The sequence below is a fragment of the Rhamphochromis longiceps genome, linkage group LG9, assembly GCF_057381845.1.
Source record: "Rhamphochromis longiceps isolate RC_006_pf linkage group LG9, R_longiceps_female_GT1.1, whole genome shotgun sequence".
Classification (NCBI taxonomy): Eukaryota; Metazoa; Chordata; class Actinopteri; order Cichliformes; family Cichlidae; genus Rhamphochromis; species Rhamphochromis longiceps.
This window is the reverse complement of record NC_140565.1, coordinates 18,602,391-18,627,081: the sequence shown is the minus strand read 5'-3', so window position 1 is coordinate 18,627,081 and position 24,691 is coordinate 18,602,391. Positions and strand designations below refer to the sequence as shown.

The following is a 24,691-nucleotide window of genomic DNA, read 5'->3' as shown; positions in this document are numbered from 1 at the left end:
AATATAGTTATTTGGCTTATATCGTGATAGATATCGTTATCGCCTGAAATGAAAAAAACATATCGTGATATGAAAAAATCTCATATCGCCCAGCTCTACATGCAAGGAACCAACCCTGTTGTTTCCCTGAATGCAGAAGAGCAAAGCAACAGTTAAATTTTCCATAATAACATCTTGAAACCTTTGGGGGGTTTCTTGCTTTTTTTAAAAGAATTATCTGCGTTCATGAACAATGGACGAGATATCTTGGCCGTGATATCTGCTGGCTACACCGGAAGCTCTGAAATGCTGGCACTCGTTCCAAGGGACTGAGTCATCAGACAATAGCCAATGGGTTCCCAGATTGCAGCTGACTCATTATGTAGTTATCACTGTTAATTAACAATATTTTTAAAAATCAGACTAAGTTGAAATCGGTGCCTAAAAATATCTTAGAAGCTCAAAACAGTCTGTCTTTCAGTACACAGACAGATTTAAACACCCTCAGTAGACATGGCTGCAGGTTGTGAGTTTTTCTTTTTTTAATAATTATGCTATTAGCTCCCAGAATAATAATTTGGATCCTAATATAGGTAGGAAGTCAGATTCTTGGACCATGATACAGCTGGCTGTGTCTGCTTCCTGGCTGTATCACTCTGTGCATGATGAATATCCAATCAGCACAGTCAATTTGCTGAGTCATGCTCCCTGCGGGTCCGGTGGAATAATTAAGGAACACAGTCCCCCCCCCCGCTGAGGTTTATTCACCTATTTGTTTATTTCTTTGTGTCAGTAAATGTGTGGACTTGGCAGTAAAAGTAGTGTCACTCTTTTATTCAAATATATTTAACATCTGCTTTTTACTGAGCTGGAATTGTCTCAAAAACACATCCCAAAAGCCTTGTTTGCTGTAACTGACAAAGATAATGCTAAAATGCATCTTGTTTAAAAGGAAAGAGAGCTTTTCATCCGTTTTCAACTAAATCCAGCCCCATCAAAGCATTCAGCTTTTTTAAATATGACCTTAGATTGGTGTTTTCATCTTCACAAGATACGTCATACTGAGACAGGTTATGGTTTATACCGCTGGTTTACTCTCTTTACTCTAATGTTATTCACTCTTTTGGGTTTCGGTGAAACTGCCGTGTCCTCCGAGTTTGCTGATGCAGAGGAAGTGCACTTTAAAGTTTCCGAGTTGAAAAAAAGCGAGGCGCCACACCTGTCGGAAATGGTTCGATTACCAACTCTAATACTGGGAAGGAAAGGGACGGGGATGCTTGTGTTTTGGCGTGTTCCCATTTTTGTGTGCGTGCGCGCGCATGTTTCGCCTGCACGCCGTCTTTCTCTCTCTCACGCCTGCATTTTATTGTGCTCTGTAGTTTAGTGATGTAGCATTAGCAATTCTAATGAAATAGAGAGCTGTACCCAGTTTGATCGGCCGGGTGCGATGCGAGGGGATTTTTTCCGAGAGGTAGCAAGTATCAAAGGGACAAGACGATAACCCCGTCTTATCTGCGACAGGCAACATGAAGTATTGTAGATGTATAGTAAATGCAAAAACTGAACCCCATGAAAAATTTATTGCAGGTAAAAGTTAGTTTCTTTCTTCTTGGTGGACGTCACCGCACATTATATGAATCAAAGCTTAAGTTAGCGACCTAGTCTCTAGGCTGGATCAGATTGATATTTTATCACTTACAGCCTGTCGTTACCCCAGCGGCTTTTTACTGCCCAGGAGACGCAGCCGTGCATGTTTGTGGTACGTTCAGCCCGGGTTTCTCTGGTTACAGCTGTTTCTAGGATGCCATCTGCGTTGTTGCACTTTAAGGAAAGAAGGTGGAGAAAGGTGCATGCGTGTGTCCACACACACGTGAAAAACGGCCTCTGTATCCGGCTCTGCTATTCTGTCAGTGTGTGAGAGGGCCCTCCCCTGCCTGTACTGTCTGCTCCGGCCCAGCAGCTGCCACCCCAGGCCAGATAGAATGACATGACCTTCCCTGGTAATGAAAAGGCACTGACAAATCACTGTCTGCTTCTCACAGGGATAGACGAAGAGAGGAGATGCTGACACCATCATCGCTCTCAGTGCTTTTTATTATTATTATTTTATTTATTTATCTTGTAAGAGTGTTTGCTTTACGAAAGCGTGGCTCTCGTCAGGGGTCTGGCACCGCACAACAAACACCACTGTTTACCACTGAGGAGATAATGAGATCCACTTTGCCCTCTCTGTCTGCTCTGGGCTCCCTGCCGCCCCCCACCTTTTTTTTTTTCCCTCACCCAGTCTAAATTGGCCTTGGTTGAGGAGAAGGATTGTCTTGGCAAAGATGTGAAAAGGATATGCCTGGTTGCGCACCAGTCGTTGCAGCAATCTATTAAGTACAACGCTGAGGAAAGACAAAGTGCACCCCCCTCCACCCCCTCATTTTAAAACTTGCAGTGGGTTTTTTTCCCCCCTTTTCCTACAGCATGGACACTGTTACATTTAAATCCTTAAGCTAGAGCCTTATGCTATTCTTTTCCTTCATTTCAGGGAGTGGTGGAAAGGAAAGACTAGCAGACAGAGGTGTGTATGTATGACTCACCTGTTATGGCTGATGCTGTGTTGGTCTCATCCTCACACCCACACAGGCCCCTCTGTGCCTCCTCCTGCAAGCTGTTCCCTGAACTCGCACAGGAAAAATGCCTTTTCTGTGTTTTCCCTTCTCAGTATCTTTCTTTAACTTGTGCATCTTTTCTTTTTTACATGCCTCCATTTTTTTAAAACAAGACTTCTGTCTCTGTGGTACTGATGTACGCTCACAATTGACATTGATTGCCAGGTTGACTGGGTCATGTTTTATATTCCGCGTTGTGGTGAAGTGGCAGCGTGTCTGATCCCAGTTCCCTTTGGGTACCATGATATCTGGTGCTGCTGGCTGTGCGCGTGGGTTCTGGTATGTGTGTGTTCTCTGTATAACAAATGGTTTGCACAGCTTAAAGTCATATCTGCTAAGAAGCATTTCAGCACCAATAACAGTTGTAAGAATCACGACTTTATCCATGCCCCTTGGGAATATTAAAAGAACAATCAAATTTTAATTTGTTAATCAAATTTCAATTAGCCTGCATAGGTGAATCTGAAATGCCTGAAAAATATTGACAGCAGCAACTTCTCCCAGCTGGCTATGTTAGCTGGCCCCGTGTATGCTGTAGGTTAGAGTTGATTACAGCGTTGTGTTAGGTTTCGCACCTCCTGCAATATTGATCATTGGCCACTTCCTCCTTGTTTGGTGCATGATCAGCAGCTTGCCAGCCACTTTATCCCCAACCTACCTCCGTGTGCACGTCTCCAAACCGCATTCTAATATATTATTAATGGCCCCGCGGTTGCACAAGAACAGCACTCCACCCACAAGTATCCATTACTCACTTTCAGTGCATTTTACCAACACAAACTGCACAACAAATTGGGCCAGTTAATTTAAATTAAGGTGGAGAGGGAGATGGCAGGGGACAGAGAGAGACGACAGCAGTCGAGGAGGATGAGAGGGCCGAATGAAGTTGTTTATCTGAGATGAAAGGTTGCTTTTATGTCACATCTGTTACTATTATACCTGTTAGGGTTTATAGATTTTGTATATCTGAAAAGGACCTTCAACTTCATCAAAGGGCTTTAAAAGATTGTTTTAGCAAAATTGAGAAGCGTCGTTCTTTAATCTCCATAAAGATATTTCCATGGACAGTAGCTAAGCAACAGTTGCACTATGACTATATAGTTTAAGAAACAATACTGTGTTGCAGTGGAGTTCCAGATAAATGAAGCAGATCGGCTAATTTTACTCCTCTTAACAAAAAAGAGGAAATAGAGAGGAAAAAAAATGTGCTCACTTGAAGCTTTTCTTTCTCCCTCTCAAAGGAACGGGCCTGATGATGACTTTCATCCCGAGAGCACAGACCTTCCCCAGCTTTCTGTCTGATGAGCCTGAACAGGAGGAGAGCCAGCACCAGCGAGAGGCGCCGTCGCCCTCTAGTGGCTGTGAATCTAGTTGCAGCCTGAGACCCCTTCAATGACAGAGAATTGCTCCATCGACACTGGACTGAACACTTTACCCACTGCTTTAGAGAGGATGTAGAAATATGTATAGCGACATGTGTAATATATCATTTTATGGTGATAACTTACAGACAGTAGTGTCAACTGTAGAGCGATCGGTATGCGAAAAAATGATCTCGAGGAGGATTGTACCTATTTTTTTGTGCGACGTGCGACAGCCGAAGTAGCTTCAAAGATTGTACCAAAAGGAAGAAAAAAAAATCCTTTAACTGTCGTTTTCAAGTGTTTTATGTTGTCATTATCCTTTTAAAGCCAGCATGATTCTCCCCATCCCTGTTTTAAAGCACTACATCATACCTTACAAAACCTAAAAGCTACTAACACACCACAGCCCGCTGTAAACCAGTGTCAACTTTTATTACAAAACTCCTGAAATGCCATCAGGCTCGCTCCATTGATGTGCAGCCTCAGCAACCAATTCATGAGAAATTCCACCAGTTTTGACTCAAAATACTCCCACACTCGCTGCTTTGACCTTTTTTTTTTTTCTTTTCAAGAATGTGAAACTGATCAATGCCTTACACGAAAGACGCTCGATGCTGACGCCAGTGATGGATCAGCTAAAGTCCTGAATGAATACAACTGGCAAAGGGAAATAGTCATTCAGATATGTGCTTGAAGGATGTAGTAATGGACCGTCATGTCAGAAATGATCCAATGTAACCTTCGCACAGCATCTGCTTTAAAACTGCCAACCTTACCTTTTCACCAGAGCAATTTGATTTTAATAGCCACCAAGCACGTCGTCGTCCGGTTCCTCTGAGGACTGGTTCATTTGCAAAAAGGTGTAAAGAGAGCGACCTGAGGGAGTAAGCTACGCAGAGCAGAGGTGATATTGGCATTTTGGGTCCAGGATGTGCTCTGTGGCAATTAAACATCATAACTACTTTTCATTCAACTTAATAACACAGTTTAATTTTGGGGAAAATAGATTAAAATCAGTGCATTTCTTTGAGAACATATACTTTGTTATAAAGTTACTCTACTGCCTGGCACTCCCATTTCACAAGCTCAGAAATCAATCTTCCAACTTCAGTATATTTGTCCAAAGCTTATAAAAGTCTGTTTGAAGTTGAGACAACGTGATACCAACATTTTTAAGCAAAACAAAGTTAGCTAAAATAATGATAAAAACTAGACTTTTGAAAAGAATTAAAAGTAGCTGAAATGGTTTTGTGAACTCATAGTTTTACTATTTGTTAGTTCAGTAAAAGCTTTGATGGATATGTTTATTGAGACTTTGAATGGCTACATGATGGTGAACAGCTGCCTTCAAAAAAATGGGGTTTTGTTATACCTATGTCGATTTTTCTTAAATCTTGCCTTTCACATATTCCCGACACACACTGGTAATTAAAAAGACTAAAGGTCAAACCGAAACAAATGTACCCTAAACTACAGTGAAACATTCTCCGACAATAAAAACTGAACTGAAACAAGTAAACCCACTCTTAGCTCTATGAAGGAAACTGATTTTGTGTATCAGCACATTATTTCTTTTTTCATGGGGTTTTTTTTTTTTTGGTACAGAGGAAATGAAACAATGTAACAAGTTTGAAACAGTGAGGCTAATGTTTTTTGTTTCCAGGCTTTGTGATTGGCTGATGGCTTTGGAAACAGATCTACTCTTTTAAAGAAGACAAAAACAAAAAAACGCCCACGCAGTTTCAAACCCAGCAGCCTAACAACTAACTACCCCTGCTAGTTCCCTGCAGCCCCCTTTTTCCATCCGCTTCCATTCCTCTCTGTAGCATGACGGAAACACTGCTGTGATTATGGTTTCTGCATCGTCCTCCTTGAGTAAGAAGTGCCTTCCGACACACAGACCGTGGATTGTGAGATCTAACCAAAGCAACGTCTTTGGGTTTTGAGTTTACCATTGCTGACCGGAAAGTTTACTTGGAATCTTCAAAACCGCTTTGCCACATTTCCTTTTTTCCCGGCTGTGAAATGCCATGTAACAGCATCAATACCGAGTATAACCTGTTAGCCGTGGGTGGCAATCACTAGACCCGAATTCATCTCTAAATATTTGTGGTGGTGTTTTTCATGCATCAAAATTATGACTTTTTTTTTTCTTGTTCATTCTCCAATACTGAAATTACAGCATTTTGTGGGTTAATCACAAAAGTTTCCAATGACAATCAGTTTTAGGCAACATGGGAGTCTCTCAGTGTCAAATGTAATCATTTTTAAAGGTGGGTTGTGTTTTTGTTGTTTGTTTTTTGGCACTGATGCTCTTTTGTCTTGGTTTTACATTTGAACAGTCTCTAAAGTACAAGCGCTTATTTTGTGTTTCGCTGTCGTCACTTTATTTTGTGCAAAATATTATATTAAAAAAAGAAAAACCGCAATCATGTAATTAATTTTATTAATTTAAGCCACAGATGATTGTTGCCTGCATCACAGAGTCCACTGATACAGTTGCTGGCCACATTTAACTAAGCTGTTGTATAACTGAGTTGAGTCTTAGCTCCAGTATAGTAGTTCCATTGCACTGGCAGCTGTACTGAGAGGACTGGAGAAACTTCTAGTTGATTGTGTTTGTCATTTGCCGTTTTATTTTCGTTCACTGTAGCTATTCACTTGTTTGTAGAAGTGTCATGAAAAGTTGTTATCATTACTATATGATTGTGTTTGTGTCTGCCATGTTTTGTTCTCATAGATTATAATAGCACTTTTAATACATGAGTGTAGGCCTACAGTTTTCACTAAATGTACATATGTAATGTTTTTGATGATTAAAAAAAAAAGGTAATAAATTCAATGTTCTGCCATGTATCAGATTTTTTTTGCCCTTTATGCCATCAGGATTCTCATTAGGTACATGTAGCATTCTTTTACTTTTTATTCTTTACGCTTTAGTTAAGCTTTAGGGGAAAACAATATTGTAATGGGGAAAGTTTTGCAATAACACACAAGAGGAGTACAGTCATGTGAAAAAGAAAGCACCCCCTCTTTCAGTTCTAAGGTTTTACGTAGGAGGGATTAAAAAAAATCAGGTGGTACATAACAGGTCTTAAATTCGGGTAAATGCAACCTCAGATGAATCAGAAGGCACTGCATGTTACCCTGGCATATGTGTTGTTATTCATTCGATAATGGCTGAGCCAAATTCAGAAGCAGCGTGCGGAAAAAAAAAAAAGAAAAAAAAAAAGTACAAGCTTACTGCTTCCACAAGAATTATGAGGTTCAGTAACAGTGATCATCGGGAATTGCGAACCTCTATGAAAGCTGATGTTTTACTATTTAGCCAAGGACGAAAGACGTCAGTCATTTTCTTAGGGTTATATTTCCAGACAATTTAAAGTCCATGATTCTGCAGCGAGAAAGATGATTCACAACAAGACTGCATGTCCCAGCAAATTCACCACGAGGTCAGGCTGTGCAGCGCTCACTGACACTGCACCCAAGAGCTACCTCTCAGACTCTACAGACCTCAGTTTATACATTAAATGTTAAAGTTCATTCCAACAAGACGGATGTGTGGCTTGTTTACAGGGAGTGCAGAATGATTAGGCAAATGAGTATTTTGTCTACATCATCCTCTTCATGCATGTTGTCTTACTCCAAGCTGTATAGGCTCGAAAGCCTACTACCAATTAAGCATATTAGTGATGTGCATCTCTGTAATGAGAAGGGGTGTGGTCTAATGACATCAACACCCTATATCAGGTGTGCATAATTATTAGGCAACGTCCTTTCCTTTGGCAAAATGGGTCAACAGAAGGACTTGACAGGCTCAGAAAAGTCAAAAATAGTGAGATATCTTGCAGAGGGATGCAGCAGTCTCAAAATTGCAAAGCTTCTGAAGTGTGATCATCGAACAATCAAGCATTTCATTCAAAATAGTCAACAGGGTCGCAAGAAGCGTGTGGAAAAACCAAGGCGCAAAATAACTGCCCATGAACTGAGAAAAGTCAAGCGTGCAGCTGCCAAGATGCCACTTGCCACCAGTTTGGCCATATTTCAGAGCTGCAACATCACTGGAGTGCCCAAAAGCACAAGGTGTGCAATACTCAGAGACATGGCCAAGGTAAGAAAGGCTGAAAGACGACCACCACTGAACAAGACACACAAGCTGAAACGTCAAGACTGGGCCAAGAAATATCTCAAGACTGGTTTTTCTAAGGTTTTATGGACTGATGAAATGAGAGTGAGTCTTGATGGGCCAGATGGATGGGCCCGTGGCTGGATTGGTAAAGGGCAGAGAGCTCCAGTCCTACTCAGACGCCAGCAAGGTGGAGGTGGAGTACTGGTTTGGGCTGGTATCATCAAAGATGAGCTTGTGGGGCCTTTTCGGGTTGAGGATGGAGTCAAGCTCAACTCCCAGTCCTACTGCCAGTTTCTGGAAGACACCTTCTTCAAGCAGGGGTACAGGAAGAAGTCTGCATCCTTCAAGAAAAACATGATTTTCATGCAGGACAATGCTCCATCACACGCGTCCAAGTACTCCACAGCGTGGCTGGCAAGAAAGGGTATAAAAGAAGGAAAACTAATGACATGGCCTCCTTGTTCACCTGATCTGAACCCTATTGAGAACCTGTGGTCCATCATCAAATGTGAGATTTACAAGGAGGGAAAACAGTACACCTCTCTGAACAGTGTCTGGGAGGCTGTGGTTGCTGCTGCACGCAATGTTGATGGTGAACAGATCAAAACACTGACAGAATCCATGGATGGCAGGCTTTTGAGTGTCCTTGCAAAGAAAGGTGGCTATATTGGTCGCTGATTTGTTTTTGTTTTGTTTTTGAATGTCAGAAATGTATATTTGTGAATGTGGAGATGTTATATTGGTTTCACTGGTAAAAATAAATAATTGAAATGGGTATATATTTGTTTTTTGTTAAGTTGCCTAATAATTATGCACAGTAATAGTCACCTGCACACACAGATATCCCCCTAAAATAGCTAAAACTAAAAACAAACTAAAAACTACTTCCACAAACATTCAGCTTTGATATTAATGAGTTTTTTGGGTTCATTGAGAACATGGTTGTTGTTCAATAATAAAATTATTCCTCAAAAATACAACTTGCCTAATAATTCTGCACTCCCTGTAGAAGGGATGCCAGAAGAAAGCCTCTCCTGTTTAAAAGGAGCATGGCAGCACTGCAAGCTTGGATCTAAACAAGCCGAAGGACTGTGGACAGATGAGACCAGCATATCAGCACACCTCATACCAACTGTCAGACGCAGTGGAGGGCTAATGATTTAGGCTCGTTTTGAGTCAACTATGAACTCTTCTGTATACCAAAGAGTGTAGAGTCAAATGTGAGGCCATCTGTCTGACAGTTGGACAAACTAGGTCATGCAACAGGACAATGATCCCAACTACAGCAGCAAATCTACAACACAATGGTGGAAAAAGTAACAAATCAACATGTTGCAAAGGCCGAGTCAAAGTCCTCAACCTGGTTGAAATGCTGTGTTGGGACCTTAAACTAGCCGTCCATAAACAAATGCCTTCTTTATAATGAAGAGCGAAAATTACCCCACAGTGAGAGATGAACAAAAACAGTGTTTTCACACTTTCTGCAGTTTCGTTCAGATGAAAAACACGAGCCCCTTACTCTACTTTTTAACATTGTTTCTGTGCATGCCGTGCTAAAAGCCAGAAAGCGCCTCTTCAGATCATTAGTGGCTTTGCGGGTGGTGGTTAACACACTCTTCTTTGACTTACGCTTTCAAGCTGAGGTTTCAGATAGAAGCAAACACCTCATTCTTTGCATCTGTCATTTTGGTTCACAAACAGATGTACGGCACATTTCTTATCTTGGCTGTTTCATATGGTGGTTTGACAGATCGTTTTGTGTTTCTTTTTCAGAGAGCCAACACTAAAAAGTAAGCAAAGGGTTAGACACTGAAGTTACAAATTTTATTTAGAACGTAACCTAAATTTGACAGATTACAATGAAAATGTCACCAACGGGAAAGAAAAATCCACCTGCAGTAAATTATATACAGGCGTTCAAATTTGCAGACATCTCGCAAATTGTCTGATGAAATCGAACAGACTCTGCAGTCACTCGCCGCTTTGCAAAATGCTGGATTTTTATGCGGGCTGCTTTCCTTTTTAGATCATCACGGCTCATCTTTTGCCCACGTGTCACCTGGTACCTCTTTGTGGGTTACAGGAAATGATTTGCTTTCTTAGAAACGACTACAGTCATCGATGATTCTGTCCAATTAGTCTACAAACTCAACTACACCTAACACAGGAAAACAAAAGGAAGCAGAGGCAGTGACACAGTTTTATTCGTACCACATGAAATCGTTTACAGTCACACACAACAGTTTCAGTATGGTTGGTCACGCTCGCGTCATCTTTAGTGCCATCCCAGAAAGTACAGCTGCAGATTCTTGAATTGGAAGCGAATTGAAAGCAAAAAACAAACTGATTATATTGTCCCTTTATGCTCCACATTTGTCTTGTTCTTAGCGGAATAGCCCACATATCCATTACTGCCTCTGCCACTGCCTCCACTTCTAAGGAGATAAATGAATTAGATTACACAAACAGCACACGGCTTAACAGTACTACAGCATCATAAACCCTAAATATTGATTTACGAAAGCAAGCTCGGAAAAACTCTGGAAACAAAACAATAAATACAGCTTGGAAAACTTTTGACAGCTTATCATAAAATCATTTTTACAACAGGAGAACAACGACAGGAACAAACACTCATCAATAAACAGCAGGCACACAAAGTCTGAGCAGCTACAAAGTAAGCACAGGATTAGCTAATTAGAGCTTAGCTCCTGCGCGCAGAGTGTGATGTAACTAGAATGCAGCCATCCCAGACACAGAGCCCGTTGGGGTAAGTAACGGTCTCAAGTGATGGTACAGTGCTGAGTGACTGCTTTTCTCTTCCGTTAGATGATTAGACACCATTGTCAATCCCTGAATGGAAACCAGGAGGGATGAAAGTAAAAAGGAGGGCAATTACAAAGGCTTTTGTCAGTCGTTTTACTCGGGGGTTAGAGAAGTAAAAAGAACGATTACACGGCCCTTTGTCTTGTCTTCTGCGTGATTGTTACTGTCAAATACTGTTATGGCCAAAACAAATATTTCCTCAACAGTAATTATGCAGTACATACTACATTTAATTAGAGCGAGCAAGGCTGGACCCAAACAGCCCCTGTCAGCGTTCTGACTCGCAGATAAGCACCAACTTGTTAGCTCATTTGAAACCACGGCGTGAATGCTAATCAGTGTCAGCGTGATCCACACATATAATTACAAGATATCAAATAAATTATTTGTTCATGTCAACACAGGTGGATTTCTTCTTTTTTTCCTCAGATAAACTTTGATGCGCTTTGTTTGTGAAAGGCTGGAAGGCGCACGCACACAAAGCTGTGACAGATCGACATCATCCAGTACCTCGCATTCGTGGGTGTGTTTATTTATTACACTGTCGTTGGTGCGATGTGGTTTTCATGGATCGGACGGTCTGTACGTTGGCATAAACGGGACAGTTTCTGATCTGTCTGGACTTCTTTATCCTGGGACACATGGGGATGTTCTCATAGAAGTTTGGCTGTGAGGATGTGAGGAAGTGAATGTTAATGCTTTTTAAGCCATTACACCAAAACAGGCAGTAGAGGTGAAGCAGCTTGGCAAAATGTAGTTACTTTTTCCACCAATATGGGCTCACGCTAATAAATAACACATTCATATTATATCAAAAATGTGTAAAAAGATCAGCTAATTATTAAAGAGCTTGTGTATTTATTTACATCAAATAATCAAACTCAGCACATCAATACTGTAATAACATTTTAACAAGCTGCTTGTCTTCAAAGACACTTTCAGTTAACATTGAAGTTAATTAGCATTAGTTAAATGAGTGGGCGGTGCCATTAGCTGAGATTAGCTGTAAAGGGTGATGGTTTTGTAATTAAGTGCAAGTCTGATGAGAAGGTACGGGAGTGCCTTAAAGGTGTCGAGAGTAAAGAGGAGAGTAGATAAAATGAACGTGGCGATGCCTACCTGTCTCTGGGATGGATGCAGTTTCACTCTGTACTCCTTTCTCTTGTTCCTCTTTCTGCAGGGTTTTCAGACAAAAAGGATTTTCATTACTGTTCAAAAAAAAACAAACTTAACTGCGCTGCATCAGAAGATTTCCAAGATAGTAATGATATTTTCTTATGAACACATTTCTTCAAGGAGCACAGGTTTAAACACTTAAAGAGTGACATTTGATAGGCATGTATGGAGCTTGAGATGGAAGCATGCTCCCTGCTAAACATCAGTGTGTCAGCGTTATCACACTATGAGCTGAACCATCGGTGTTCCCTCCGTACTTATCTGTGTTTATTGACAGAGCACCCCTTACTTTAGTTTGCTGATATCTTACCTGTGCCTCATTACTGCTATGATGATGGCAATAAGTAGACAGAGTCCAGCAGCTCCAACCCCGATGTAAATGTACATCATGTATAACGACAGGCTGAACCAACCTGGTTATGTGTAGGAGCGAGAAAAACAGAAGAAACAAAAATCAAACAGGGAACAAAACAGTGTGAAAATTTGTTTTCTGAATAATTCTATGTTATACAGCAGTGTCTGATTAGTGTTTTCAATTGGTTCCATGACACACATATGGTGCAACCAGTGCTTTTTCAGATACGCAGTGACAAAGCTCGGACTTTTAGCCACAAACCTCTGTGGCTTCAGCGCACTGAGCAGCTGTGAATGTGCGAGTGACATCACATGCTTTGTTTTCTTTAATTTCATTATCATCGCTGGCCTTATTTACTTCCATCCACTTCTTAATGTCAATTCACAACTAATTTAAACAATCACAGACACACACACAGCTGAATGTATGCATGTCTTCAACTTCATGGTGCCTGCTTCGTACCTGAAGCCACAGTGGTGAGCTGCACGGTGGTAGTTTGCTGTCCTGCATCGGTGTTAAAAGTACAGCGGTAGAAACCGTTGTCTTCCTGTGTCACGTCAGTCAAGTGCAGACTCATATCCAGGCTGTCCTCACAGCTGACCCGGCCCCTGTCGCTGTAGTCCTCCGCCACCAGGCCTTCCTCCACCTTCTTGCACACTCCAACAATGGTCCACGACTGGCCGTGCAGCATCCTCTCCAATATGACCTGGTTAACGGTGCCATTATGCTGATAGTTACATCTGATGGTCAGGTTGCTGTTCTGCTCTACTAGCAGCTTTTCGTTTGAAACGGCCTCCTGTGTGGGAGTGGGCTCTGTGGGGTCTTCCTCTGGTGGCTCATCTGTAAGCGAAAGAAAGAAATCTAATAATATGTGATGGAAACTACAGTATGGCACCTTTCTAGGTTTCATATTTCACCATTTTTAATCACTAAGCGGGGGAGGTGGGAATGATACTAGACAGCTCAGAACATGCGCTCTGACGCTTTCTGCCATATTTACCTAAATCCTCCACCTGAATGTGCCGGGTCCAGGGTCCCCGAGGGAAGGTCTGAACAGAGCACTCGTAAAGCCCGATATCCTGATGGGTAACGTTCTTTATGGAAATACTGCCATCCATGGGACCGTTCTTCAGGAACTCCACTCTCCCATCGAAACGATGTGATAAAACCACTCCAAAATCAGGGTGGAAAACAGCCACTGGATTTTTTTCTGACCTTTTTGTCCAAGACACCATGCTGAGGTTGCCATCCCAGGGGCACAAGCAATGCAGAACCATCCCCTCCTCCAGCCTAACTGTAGCAGGCACTCTCTGCTGGACAGCAACTGGACAAAGGCATTGTTTTTTCTGTTGTTAACATATGAGTCATGACACAACACAGATAACAAAATAGCCATGAAGCTACAGAATTACACATTTTTAAGAAGGAAGGAATAAATCTAACGTTCATACAGTTTATTCTATAATAGTTTTCCTTTACTGGCAGAGAACCTCTATCGGGTTTACACATACACAATGAGAGCCCTCTACTTGAAGAGCAATTCAAAACTCTGAGATCATCCCTCGGCCTATGGTAATTAGGCTAATTTAAGCCAGAACACATAAAAACAGCTGACAATTGCTGGTGATCAAGCCTCCAAGTTTTTCAAAGCCTTTTATCTGAGCTGAATGACAATTTGTCTCAAATCCAGTGAAGCCCTTGGGAGAGCCAAGTCTGGAATAATAATGTCTAGAAAGACTTATGATTACAGGCTTATCGACTTTAAATAAGAATGAAAAGTTACATTTTGTTTGTTTTTTAATGATTTAGATATCAGAAAATGATTTTGTTAGATTACTTTAAAACAGCCTTAAAGCCATCAGTTTTAAAATTGTTAGTAAAAGTATTTGTTACAGCACTTTTTCCAATTAAAAAACAAACACTGCAAATTCAAAGAAATATATTTGAATTAAAAAATAAAACCCATACCTTTAAGAAAAGGGAGAAAGATAAGTACCACGAAGTACCAGCAGTCCTTTTGTACAGCTTCCATCTTGCCCCACAGAGGGAGAATGAAAGCTGCATTGATGAGACGAGTGGAGGCACCCAGGCTACACTTCCTGCTAGCATTTGAAGCACTTGAGCTACTGGGGCGCACTTCATGATAGCCCACTGTTTACTCCTTCCACACAGAGGAGCACTTTATCACCAGGACTGGGATTGGATGGCAAACTTGTGACATAATACTGCTTGGTGGCTTTCATGATGAAGTTTTTCTAGAGCAATATCTAAGTATAATTTAAAAATCAAAATCCATAACATATTACAAACTTGAAACTGAAAGAGGAACACATGCCCTGACTCAGTTTCCTGTGAACACCAAAGATTTCTTCCCTGTGTTTCTGGAATACTTTGTGACGATTTTCACCAGTAAGCCAAACGTGGCACAGTGTGGAAAAGCACCTTACCACCACTGCCACCACCACAAACGGTGAACTGAAAACACCAGTGGTCTCAAAATGAAAATGTATCAACTGGAATCAGACCAAACACGACAAGCTAAGATTTTTTTAATATAATTCACATTTTACAGATGGAAACGTGGTACAAAAATCCATAAAAAACAAACACCGTTCAAGTATTTAGCAGCTGAGAAATGTTTTCAAGGCACTCCAGTAGGTAGGTGTTCATGTGTTCCTGGTTGCTGTCTGCATCTGCATTTTACAAATAAATAAATAAGAAGTAAGCACAAACAGTGGAATGTGGAAAACCTTCAAATGTACAAATTTGGTACAGAGACAGACCCTGATACGAAACAAAATTCATGCCTACCCTTCTTTGCGATGGTATGAGCCTTCTCAATTCTCAATCTAACAGAAGGACACTTCAAAGCAGTCTTGGCCTTTGAGAGAAAATGAGGAACAGATTATAAAGAGGATAGTAGTTTGTTTTTTTCATAATCAGGAGATTAAAAAACATTGATCATCTTGGATGAAAGTGAGAGAACAGTGAGGCAAATCTCTCTTACAGGCAGACAATCAAGCAGGCAGAGGATTTCATTTGCCACGGATCAGCCATAAACTCAAATACCAGCCATAAAAGCACTAAAATAAAAGTTTTAGTACTAGGATGTGTGTGTGTTTGTACCCTCTGATTGTTATGGAGCAATGCCCAAATTGCAGAAGCTCCCATACAGCGGGTCTCCATCACTTTACTTTCGAGGCAGGATAGCAGCACCTTCATGGCTTTGTCTGAAAGAAATAAAGACGCGCAGATCGTTATGGGGGACTCGCAACTCAATAAGACTTGAAAATGACTTTTTTTGGACACATGCTAGATGCAGGAAGTCTCTTCAGTGCCATAAAAATGAAGAAAAGACCTTAACGAGCTCCAGCTAAAAGAGAGCCCAGAAAAACACAGCTGTAAGCAACACGCTATAAAATGGAGAAAAAAAACAACAACCTTGTTCTACAATGGAAAATTCGCTCCACTCACACTCGTCTCCAGGCGTGCAACAGCTGGAACTTATTCTATATGACATCCGTACCAGCAAAGGAGATCCACCAAAAGATAAGAGGTGGTGGACGTTTGAATCAGTATATAAACATAAAGACTTTGATTCACTGTATAGGACTCTAATGAAGTCACTGTAGGGGGTTGAAAAGAAATAAATAATAATACAAATAGTTATGACATACATAAACAATTACTATGTTTAATAAAGTGCTCATCATTTTTACCCGATTCAACTACCAACGCTGTGGAAAGTCCCAAACCGACAGAGGTTTCAGATACCTGGGGAAAAACTTGCTGTTTTCTTAATGTAAACAGATTAATCACGAAGTCAAGAAAAGTTCAGGATAATTGTTTTCTAAAGTTTTACAGGGTAAACAACATGAAGCTGATCAAGTGTTTACAATGAGCGCAATCGTGCCATCTGATTTTTCCACCCGGCACATCTGGACTGATCTAATGTGGGAACTCTGAACAGAGCTACTGGGGAAATGGTACTCTAAGCTTTGTAAGGTTGGTCTGCTTATTTTCCAACTGACTTTGAATCAAAATTCCAAAAAGACAACGTGCTCAAACAAAGATGAAGAAGACATAAAGGCAACAAGTTCTGGACCCAAACCTGGAGCATGCAGAGAGCAGGCGCCTGGTTCGGTCATTGAATTCAGCCTTGTTGTATTCAAAACACATCTGGAAAACCTGACAGACTTTTTTTTTCCCCACTTCAACCACAACTCACTGAAACTTAGAGGAGAGTAACATAGCAAGAACATATTAATCACCGGATTACTGGCTGTGCATCATCTGCTTTTACAGTACAGGTCTCACAGCATTATTGCAATCAAAGTTTCCTTGAAAGTCTCAGTAGCCTCTGCTCAGTAATTTTAATAGCACATATTTTCTATTAAACGAAGGTTGTTGTAAGCTAGTCTAGACTCTGAAATTAACTTTAACTTAACAGGAAAAGAGTTTATTTCATGTGCAGTGAAGTGAACAAAGGAGAAACGTTTTTTTCCTCCTCTGCTATTATCTGAGTGGCATATCTCGCAGCAACATTAGTCATAAGTCCGTAACTTATTTAATCTTGCTGATTTTCGATCAAGCAATGAGATTTTTTTTTTGCTCATTTTCTCTATTGTGATTGATGGAAATCTTGCTGTATGCAAAACACAGGAAACATGATCTTTCCACAGGAAACCAGATATACGGTCACATAGTTTTTGCACCTGGTCCCACAACTCCCACCTGCAGCGTGCACTGCATGGGGGACACGATCGGTCTTTCATTCTCACAGACTTCCTTCGCTTTCATCTCTGTGTTGTAGAATCACTGATAGTCAGATCTCTGTTGTATTCAGCCCACATTTGCAAACATAAACTTAAAAGGGCTTAATATATTTTTGGTAGCTTAAATTCTCAAAGCTGTTACTGATACCACTCAAGTCTCCATTCTCAATTCAGAAGCTCTGCATCACAGTAATATAATATGTGCACTACACCTAGTATATACGATACTATTCATACTGTGTGTACTTTCAAATGTCACTTTCTGTTTGGTTTCAGTTTAGCAGTCCTGACAATATATCCCAGTCCAAGCGTGCCAAAGTTTGGCACGCACGAGTCTGTTTTGTTTTGATTATTTTTTTGCACATGATGTAAAACTAAGCAAATAAACACCGTGAGAGTATTAAATAAAGACCAGACTGTTCATTTTCAGTACATTTGATATGTTGCAAACTTTTAAAACAAAGCAATGGTAAGTGGTATGTTTTATTTTCCCTTCTTACAATCTGAGTCAGTGAAGCCTAAGCAACTACAGTGGGGCAAAAAAGTATTTAGTCAGCCACCGATTGTGCAAGTTCCCCCACCTAAAATGATGACAGAGGTCAGTAATTTGCACCAGAGGTACACTTCAACTGTGAGAGACAGAATGTGAAAAAAAAATCCATGAATCCACATGGTAGGATTTGTAAAGAATTTATTCGTAAATCAGGGTGGAAAATAAGTATTTGGTCAATAACAAAAATACAACTCAATACTTTGTAACATAGCCTTTGTTGGCAATAACAGAGGTCAAACGTTTACTATAGGTCTTTACCAGGTTTGCACACACAGTAGCTGGTATTTTGGCCCATTCCTCCATGCAGATCTTCTCGAGAGCAGTGATGTTTTGGGGCTGTCGCCGAGCAACACGGACTTTCAACTCCCGCCACAGATTTTCTATGGGGTTGAGGTCTGGAGACTGGCTAGGCCACTCCAGGACTTTCAAATGCTTCTTACGGAGCCACTCCTTTGTTGCCCGGGCGGTGTGTTTTGGATCATTGTCATGTTGGAAGACCCAGCCTCGTTTCATCTTCAAAGTTCTCACTGATGGAAGGAGGTTTTGGCTCAAAATCTCACGATACATGGCCCCATTCATTCTGTCCTTAACACGGATCAGTCGTCCTGTCCCCTTGGCAGAAAAACAGCCCCATAGCATGATGTTTCCACCCCCATGCTTCACAGTAGGTATGGTGTTCTTGGGATGCAACTCAGTATTCTTCTAACTCCAAACACGACGAGTTGAGTTTATACCAAAAAGTTCTACTTTGGTTTCATCTGACCACATGACATTCTCCCAATCCTGTGCTGTATCATCCATGTGCTCTCTGGCAAACTTCAGACGGGCCTGGACATGCACTGGCTTCAGCAGCGGAACACGTCTGGCACTGCGGGATTTGATTCCCTGCCGTTGTAGTGTGTTACTGATGGTGACCTTTGTTACTTTGGTCCCAGCTCTCTGCAGGTCATTCACCAGGTCCCCCCGTGTGGTTCTGGGATCTTTGCTCACCGTTCTCATGATCATTTTGACCCCACGGGATGAGATCTTGCGTGGAGCCCCAGATCGAGGGAGATTATCAGTGGTCTTATATGTCTTCCATTTTCTGATGATTGCTCCCACAGTTGATTTTTTCACACCAAGCTGCTTGCCTATTGTAGATTCACTCTTCCCAGTCTGGTGCAGGTCTACAATACTTTTCCTGGTGTCCTTCGAAAGCTCTTTGGTCTTGGCCATGGCGGAGTTTGGAGTCTGACTGTTTGAGGCTGTGGACAGGTGTCTTTTATACAGATGATGAGTTCAAACAGGTGCCATTCATACAGGTAACGAGTGGGGGACAGAAAAGCTTCTTATAGAAGACGTTACAGGTCTGTGAGAGCCAGAGATTTTCCTTGTTTGAGGTGACCAAATACTTATTTTCCACCCTAATTTACGAATAAATTCTTTACAAATCCTACCATGTGAATTCATGGATTTTTTTTCACATTCTGTCTCTCACAGTTGAAGTGTACCTCTGGTGCAAATTACTGACGTCTGTCATCATTTTAAGTGGGGGAACTTGCACAATCGGTGGCTGACTAAATACTTTTTTGCCCCACTGTAACGTGTGGGCCCATTAAGCTTTTGCAACTCTACAGATAGGTTTGTTTAAAAAGGAAAATCTGATTTAAATTTAATGATCACTCTTTTACAAGTTTGAGGTTCATGCACAGAAGTGCAAATAATGAGACCTGGACAGAGCAACTTAAAAACATTAGACCACTAAAAGAGATCCACAAGTTCATAAGAAGATGACCTGGAAAGGGTAACTCTGGGTAAACTGAAAATCGGGTATGTTTTGTTTTGCATTTTATAGTTGCAGTTAAAGAACTTTATGATGGTAGCACAGAAGTAAGAGAAACTGATCTAAGATGGCTTACTGATGCAAATGGGCTACCACCAGAAAGCACATACCTTAGGTGCACCACAAGTCCCTCTGTGGTTGATGACTTTTACGAAGAGTGAACAAAGTGACTCAGCAGGGAACATTTAGCTGCACTGAATTTTTTCCTAATCACTGACTTGCATTGTGGACACACAATGCTGACAAATCTGCTTACTGAACTTCCCCTTTTGATCTTTTATTTCTTTTTTTCATATCCCTGAGTGCGATTCCTAAATGTAATCCTTGCTTAACTTCCATACCATTGGCAATGATGTGTGACTTGTTGGCAGGGCAGAAGCAGAGGTTCTGAAGGGTGAGCAGCGCGTGCCGTCGATGTGGTGCCAAGTCTGCCAGCAGTTCCAGCGCTCCGGTCAGCCTGAGGATACTCTGCTGGCCGTCCTCTGTGAATGAGAGACTGGCCAGCAGTCTCAGCCATAGGCCCAGAAGGCTCCAACCACTACTTACAGACGTGGCTTTAACACCAGCAGCCTTGGGCACCGGTACTGACAAGAAGGCTTGAAGGAAGTTATTCTGAGAATCACAGAAATGAAACAAGAGTGAACAGAGATTAAAGTTTCAGTCATGACAACAGTGAAAGAGTTTTAGAGAGGGCAAGAGCGAGATTTCCTAACATCATTTTTTAACCTTTTTCATTTTAATCTGCTACTTGTCTTGCCCACTAATTCTATGTACATAATGTCTCTTACCTTCTGCAGGAGACATCTGCAGTCACGGGACATGACTAGGTTAGCCAAGAGGGAGAAAGCCAGATTCTGGATGATGCTGTTATCTGGGGCAAGCGCTGAAGCCAGCTTCATGACAGAGTGCATCAGTGAGCTAGTGGAGGAGCTTTTAGATCCTGGTACAAGGCCAGGGCCACTGCCACAAAGAGAACTGCATGCTGGGAACAGAAAAAGGAAAATGGCTTTATTAATCTGCTTATATTCATTTATATTTATAAGAACATTAAAATAAAACATTATTTTGCCCTTTGTGGATGTCTGGATCTACATCACACACGCACAAAATCAAATACACATAAAATCACATGCCTGTACTACACTGAAATCTTGTGTCTGGACTGGAATCACAACTTCTCTCGCCAATTTCAGCATTAAAAAAAGTCAAACACACATACAGTGAAACCAATTTTTTCTTGTTGTTGGAAGTACTCTCTGGTTTTTTTTTTGTTTACCTTAATGCTGGCTAGCTCGCCAGACAGCAGCACTAGTAGCTGCATAAACAGGCCTTGTCTTGCACGGCTGTCTGCCCACCACACCTAAACATCTCCACGCGGCTGCATGGAGAGCTTACTTTGGTGTAAAGACAGTCTAGCTAAATGACCAAAATGATGGAGACAAGTGGAACTTGTGCACCAATACAGAACATAACATATATGTGAAGGAAGAAGTGCTGACAGGCACAAGTTAAGAGCCAGGAAAAACAAAATATGATGAAAAAAAAGAGTCCTGAAGTAACTTTAAGCCTTTCACAGGTGAAATCGGAGAGTTTCAGAAACACTTTTGAAAAGCACTTCATTTATTTAATATTCAGTCACCACGGAAATACTCGAGTGATGACAATTAGGCTCGTTTGACTCTGGGTGGGAAGTAAATCATGTAGCTACAATTCTACTAAGAAGGCACATTCACATCAGCATAACTGACATGACTAATTGGCATGGATGTACATTACACACAAAATACAGAAATTAACAAGCTTAAGTTGAAGAGAATTCACGAGGCAGCCTGAAACTGACTGACATTTCTTGTTGGAGAAAATGACAGCTTGATGGTTTTGCTAATCCTGGATTGGAAACAGGCATATGCTGATCTTAGCCTGCGGTTATCTCAATACCTGTCAAGAAACCTGGTGTGTCATAAAACTGACAAGGGGGATCTGCTTTAATAAGTAACTGTTTCTCTGATACGAGTCAGCTGCCGATTAATTATTTTGCAGCCATGCAACATATACTTCAAAAGGAGAGATCCCTACATGTAAGTGGAGAAAAAAAAGAAGATTTTCATTTGTTTTACTTTCTGTGTGTCTGAGGGAGCAAGTTTTGGGCTGCTCCAAAAATATCTGTGGAAAATATGTGTGGCACAGATGAAAACAACAATCTGACTCGAACTAGCAGCGTTAACAAAGCTTTGGATGAAGGAGATAGACTGGAGATGAAAGGTTCAGCAGAAATGTAGTGGTCTCGGGAGACCGAGTGGTAGCCTGAGGGTGTATGGTGTAATACTGAGCCTGGCTGCATGCAGGCTGAACACAACCTGCTGTTCAGTTAACCTTTAGGGAAATACTGTGCCCGACTTCACTGCTTTCTGGTGCTTCACAGCTTGAGCTTATGGGGGGTCTAAAGCGAGGGAGTTTAGATCAGAGCGTGCACACGCACCCACTGAGGAACTGATGCCAATCAAATAGAGATATGCATACGCACGCACGCACGCACAGATGCACACAATTTTAGAAACCTTCATAAGTGTTGCACATAACGCCCCCCCCCTCCACACACACACACCACCAATGATGAAACTGATTTCTAAGCCAGTCGCACACGCATGCATGCACACAAACACATCAAAGGTACCACAGGCTGTTTATCAAAGTACATTTTCCCAACCGTTTCCTTCCTATAAATCTTTCAATTTTTCCACTCAAAAAGTTTTTTTTTTCTCTTTTTCTTGCACGTCTTTTTGGTTTCCACATACATGGTTCTTACATTTGCATGATGGAATACTGGTACCTCGAGCAGCACAGAGATGCTCTGTTCCTCCCCACATCATGCTCTAAAACTGGCTGCTCTGCATACAGCGAGACAGCTGTGCAGCCTGAACTCTGGATGCCACACTGTGCCTATTGTGAGTGGCAAGCAAGAAGGCACTGGGTCTTATACAGTTGAGATGCAATGCAGCTCTGTGGTTATTAGAGAGAACAATGGGACTCTCAGTGCAAAGTGTGTATGACTCAGTCAGATTGCCAACTACAGATAGAGGCGATGGGCAGGCACGGGCCAGGCACAATGCCTACACAAACACACAAGCATACACACACACACACACAGAGGCAAACATAAACACACAAACATGCAGACCTGTTGTGCAGTTGGCCGTGTAAACGCACAGAAGCTCCAGAACCGCCTCCATAGTTGCGTCGTCCAATAGGAGCCAAGGCCAAAGGGCATTGAGCGCCTGTGTTAGGTGAGCATCTGTGGCAACCACCTACAAACGCAAACAGATTTTACACACACGCGCATGATTTATACAACAGCTCCAACAAAGATGACAGTAATCAACTTAAAATGCCTCAATATTTTCCTAAGCGTGCAGGAAACGCACACAAGGCGGAGACTGATGGCAGGGTAAACACTGCAGTGGAGCCTTCATGGCTTTTTAGTCTGAGCTAACCGACAGTGACTGAAAGGCCACTTAGAAAATGAAAACCAGCTAAAAAGCCTCATAAGTAATGACATTATAGGGTGCGAGAAGCTAAACTTGCTGAGATGTTAGCTGAGCCGTGTGCATTTAGGCAAATTTCATTCACAGAACAGCGCCGGTACTCTGGGGTTGCATTAAAAACCAATTAGCAGTGGGGAATTAAAAGGTAGGCACAGAGGCTTACTTTGCATTCATCATTGCAATAAAGAGCACTCCGCAGGATCTCCACAGTCAGCTTGACTTCCTTCAAATAGCCCTCTTCCTGATAATATGGGAAAACAAAAATAATAAAGTCCAATAGGCTTCATTTTCCAAATTTAAAAACACTCTTTACCGCAGTCATTAAAAGCTTATAAGAACAGTAAGCAGACTTTCTGCTGACAAGTACAACCCATATTCATAACATTTACCCAAAAACTCATTCGTGTTCAATTCAGTTTGTTATTCTATCCAAAGGGAAAAGAAATGCTGAGATTGGAAATTTCCAGCCAGTCTGTGCTCACCTTTTTGCGGTGGGAAGCCTTGCTGGGCCGGACTGACTCCAAGTGGAGCTGGGTATGAGTTTGCTTCAGCTGCTCCACACAGGTGTCAATTAAACCAGCTAGAACACAAGACAATCCGAGGTTCACACTCGGTTAAACTATCACCAAGATACCACGTTTCTACTGTTATTCAAGCACTTTTTAACACAATCACAAAAATCGCTCAAAAACAGGTTTGCTTCAAAGATGAACTTTTAGGGACACGGTTTAAAAAGATAGATGAACATAAAGAAACCAGAGTAAATGACAGGTGATAATCTAACTCCAGCCTGACGTTTAGGGGATTACCTTTAACTGCATAGTTTTGAGCTGTGGGGCTGCAGGCTAGCAGTGTCATCAGAGCTCTAGCTGTAAGCTTCTTTAAAGGGTCCTGAGTGGTCCTCTTCTCAAAGCTCTGGCAGCAGAAGTTGAAGCAGGACAGTGATTGCGCCGCACAGTAACACACTTTCAAATTCAAACTTTTTTACATAACATTGACCAAAAGCATGTAACTCGATTTTTTGTTCCAAAATAATTCCTAGTGAACACAAAGCTAGCTAACAACACAGCTGATTACTTTAGAGACCATCAACCCATCATACCTGTAATAAGAGCTCACACAGCTCGCTGGCTGAGGGACTATTCAGGACATCTGAGAGAGATCTGACATACTTTGAGTTAGAGGTTGTGACCTCTTGACTGCGGCTCTTTGTTTCCTCTGTGAAAACTGTACAGAGAAACTGCAGAGCCACCGTGTGAAGGAGAGGCTGCGCAAACCTCTCATTTACGCTCGCCGATAACGTTCCTGTAGACACACGGGGAAAATGAGAGTAAAAAACTGCAACCCTGTGATAGCTAAATATTTGTTCATGAATGAGGTAGTAGGTGCGAGAAGTAAGCACACTAATTATTTGAATGGCACCAAGATATCGTGAACATGTAAACTCAAAACTACACGCACAAAGGCTCAGCATTATTTCACTGGACTCATCAGACTTCCCTGCTGCGCCATT

At 41.6% G+C, this 24,691-nt stretch overlaps 3 protein-coding genes across 4 annotated transcripts in view; 1 reads left to right on the top strand and 2 right to left on the bottom strand.

Moving 5' to 3' along the window:
• The window catches only part of dok6 (docking protein 6), a 62,324-nt gene extending 55,480 nt beyond the window's left edge, over positions 1 to 6,844 (top strand). The window contains exon 9 of the mRNA XM_085418607.1: positions 3,878 to 6,844. Coding sequence (XP_085274733.1) covers positions 3,878 to 4,032 — 155 coding nt within the window. The 3' untranslated portion in view covers positions 4,033 to 6,844. The remainder of the gene's footprint in view (positions 1 to 3,877) is intronic.
• Positions 6,845 to 9,984: 3,140 nt separating this feature from the next.
• Positions 9,985 to 14,557, bottom strand: cd226 (CD226 molecule). The gene is made up of 6 exons (XM_085418606.1): positions 14,455 to 14,557; positions 13,487 to 13,810; positions 12,949 to 13,326; positions 12,442 to 12,544; positions 12,075 to 12,129; positions 9,985 to 11,622 (listed from the first exon to the last, which is right to left on the bottom strand). The coding sequence occupies exons 1-6, from the start codon at positions 14,516 to 14,518 to the stop codon at positions 11,485 to 11,487; spliced, it is 1,062 nt and encodes a 353-aa protein (XP_085274732.1). The 5' UTR covers positions 14,519 to 14,557; the 3' UTR covers positions 9,985 to 11,484.
• A 483-nt stretch (positions 14,558 to 15,040) lies between these two features.
• The window catches only part of rttn (rotatin), a 37,106-nt gene continuing 27,455 nt past the window's right edge, over positions 15,041 to 24,691 (bottom strand). For both annotated transcript variants that reach the window (XM_085418604.1, XM_085418605.1), the window contains exons 40-49: positions 24,281 to 24,483; positions 23,988 to 24,093; positions 23,661 to 23,758; positions 23,342 to 23,419; positions 22,815 to 22,941; positions 20,425 to 20,618; positions 19,978 to 20,248; positions 15,613 to 15,716; positions 15,298 to 15,367; positions 15,041 to 15,179 (exon numbers count right to left, since the gene is read on the bottom strand). In XM_085418604.1, the coding sequence (XP_085274730.1) occupies positions 15,100 to 15,179; positions 15,298 to 15,367; positions 15,613 to 15,716; positions 19,978 to 20,248; positions 20,425 to 20,618; positions 22,815 to 22,941; positions 23,342 to 23,419; positions 23,661 to 23,758; positions 23,988 to 24,093; positions 24,281 to 24,483 (1,331 nt within the window). In that variant the 3' untranslated portion in view covers positions 15,041 to 15,099. The remainder of the gene's footprint in view (positions 15,180 to 15,297; positions 15,368 to 15,612; positions 15,717 to 19,977; positions 20,249 to 20,424; positions 20,619 to 22,814; positions 22,942 to 23,341; positions 23,420 to 23,660; positions 23,759 to 23,987; positions 24,094 to 24,280; positions 24,484 to 24,691) is intronic.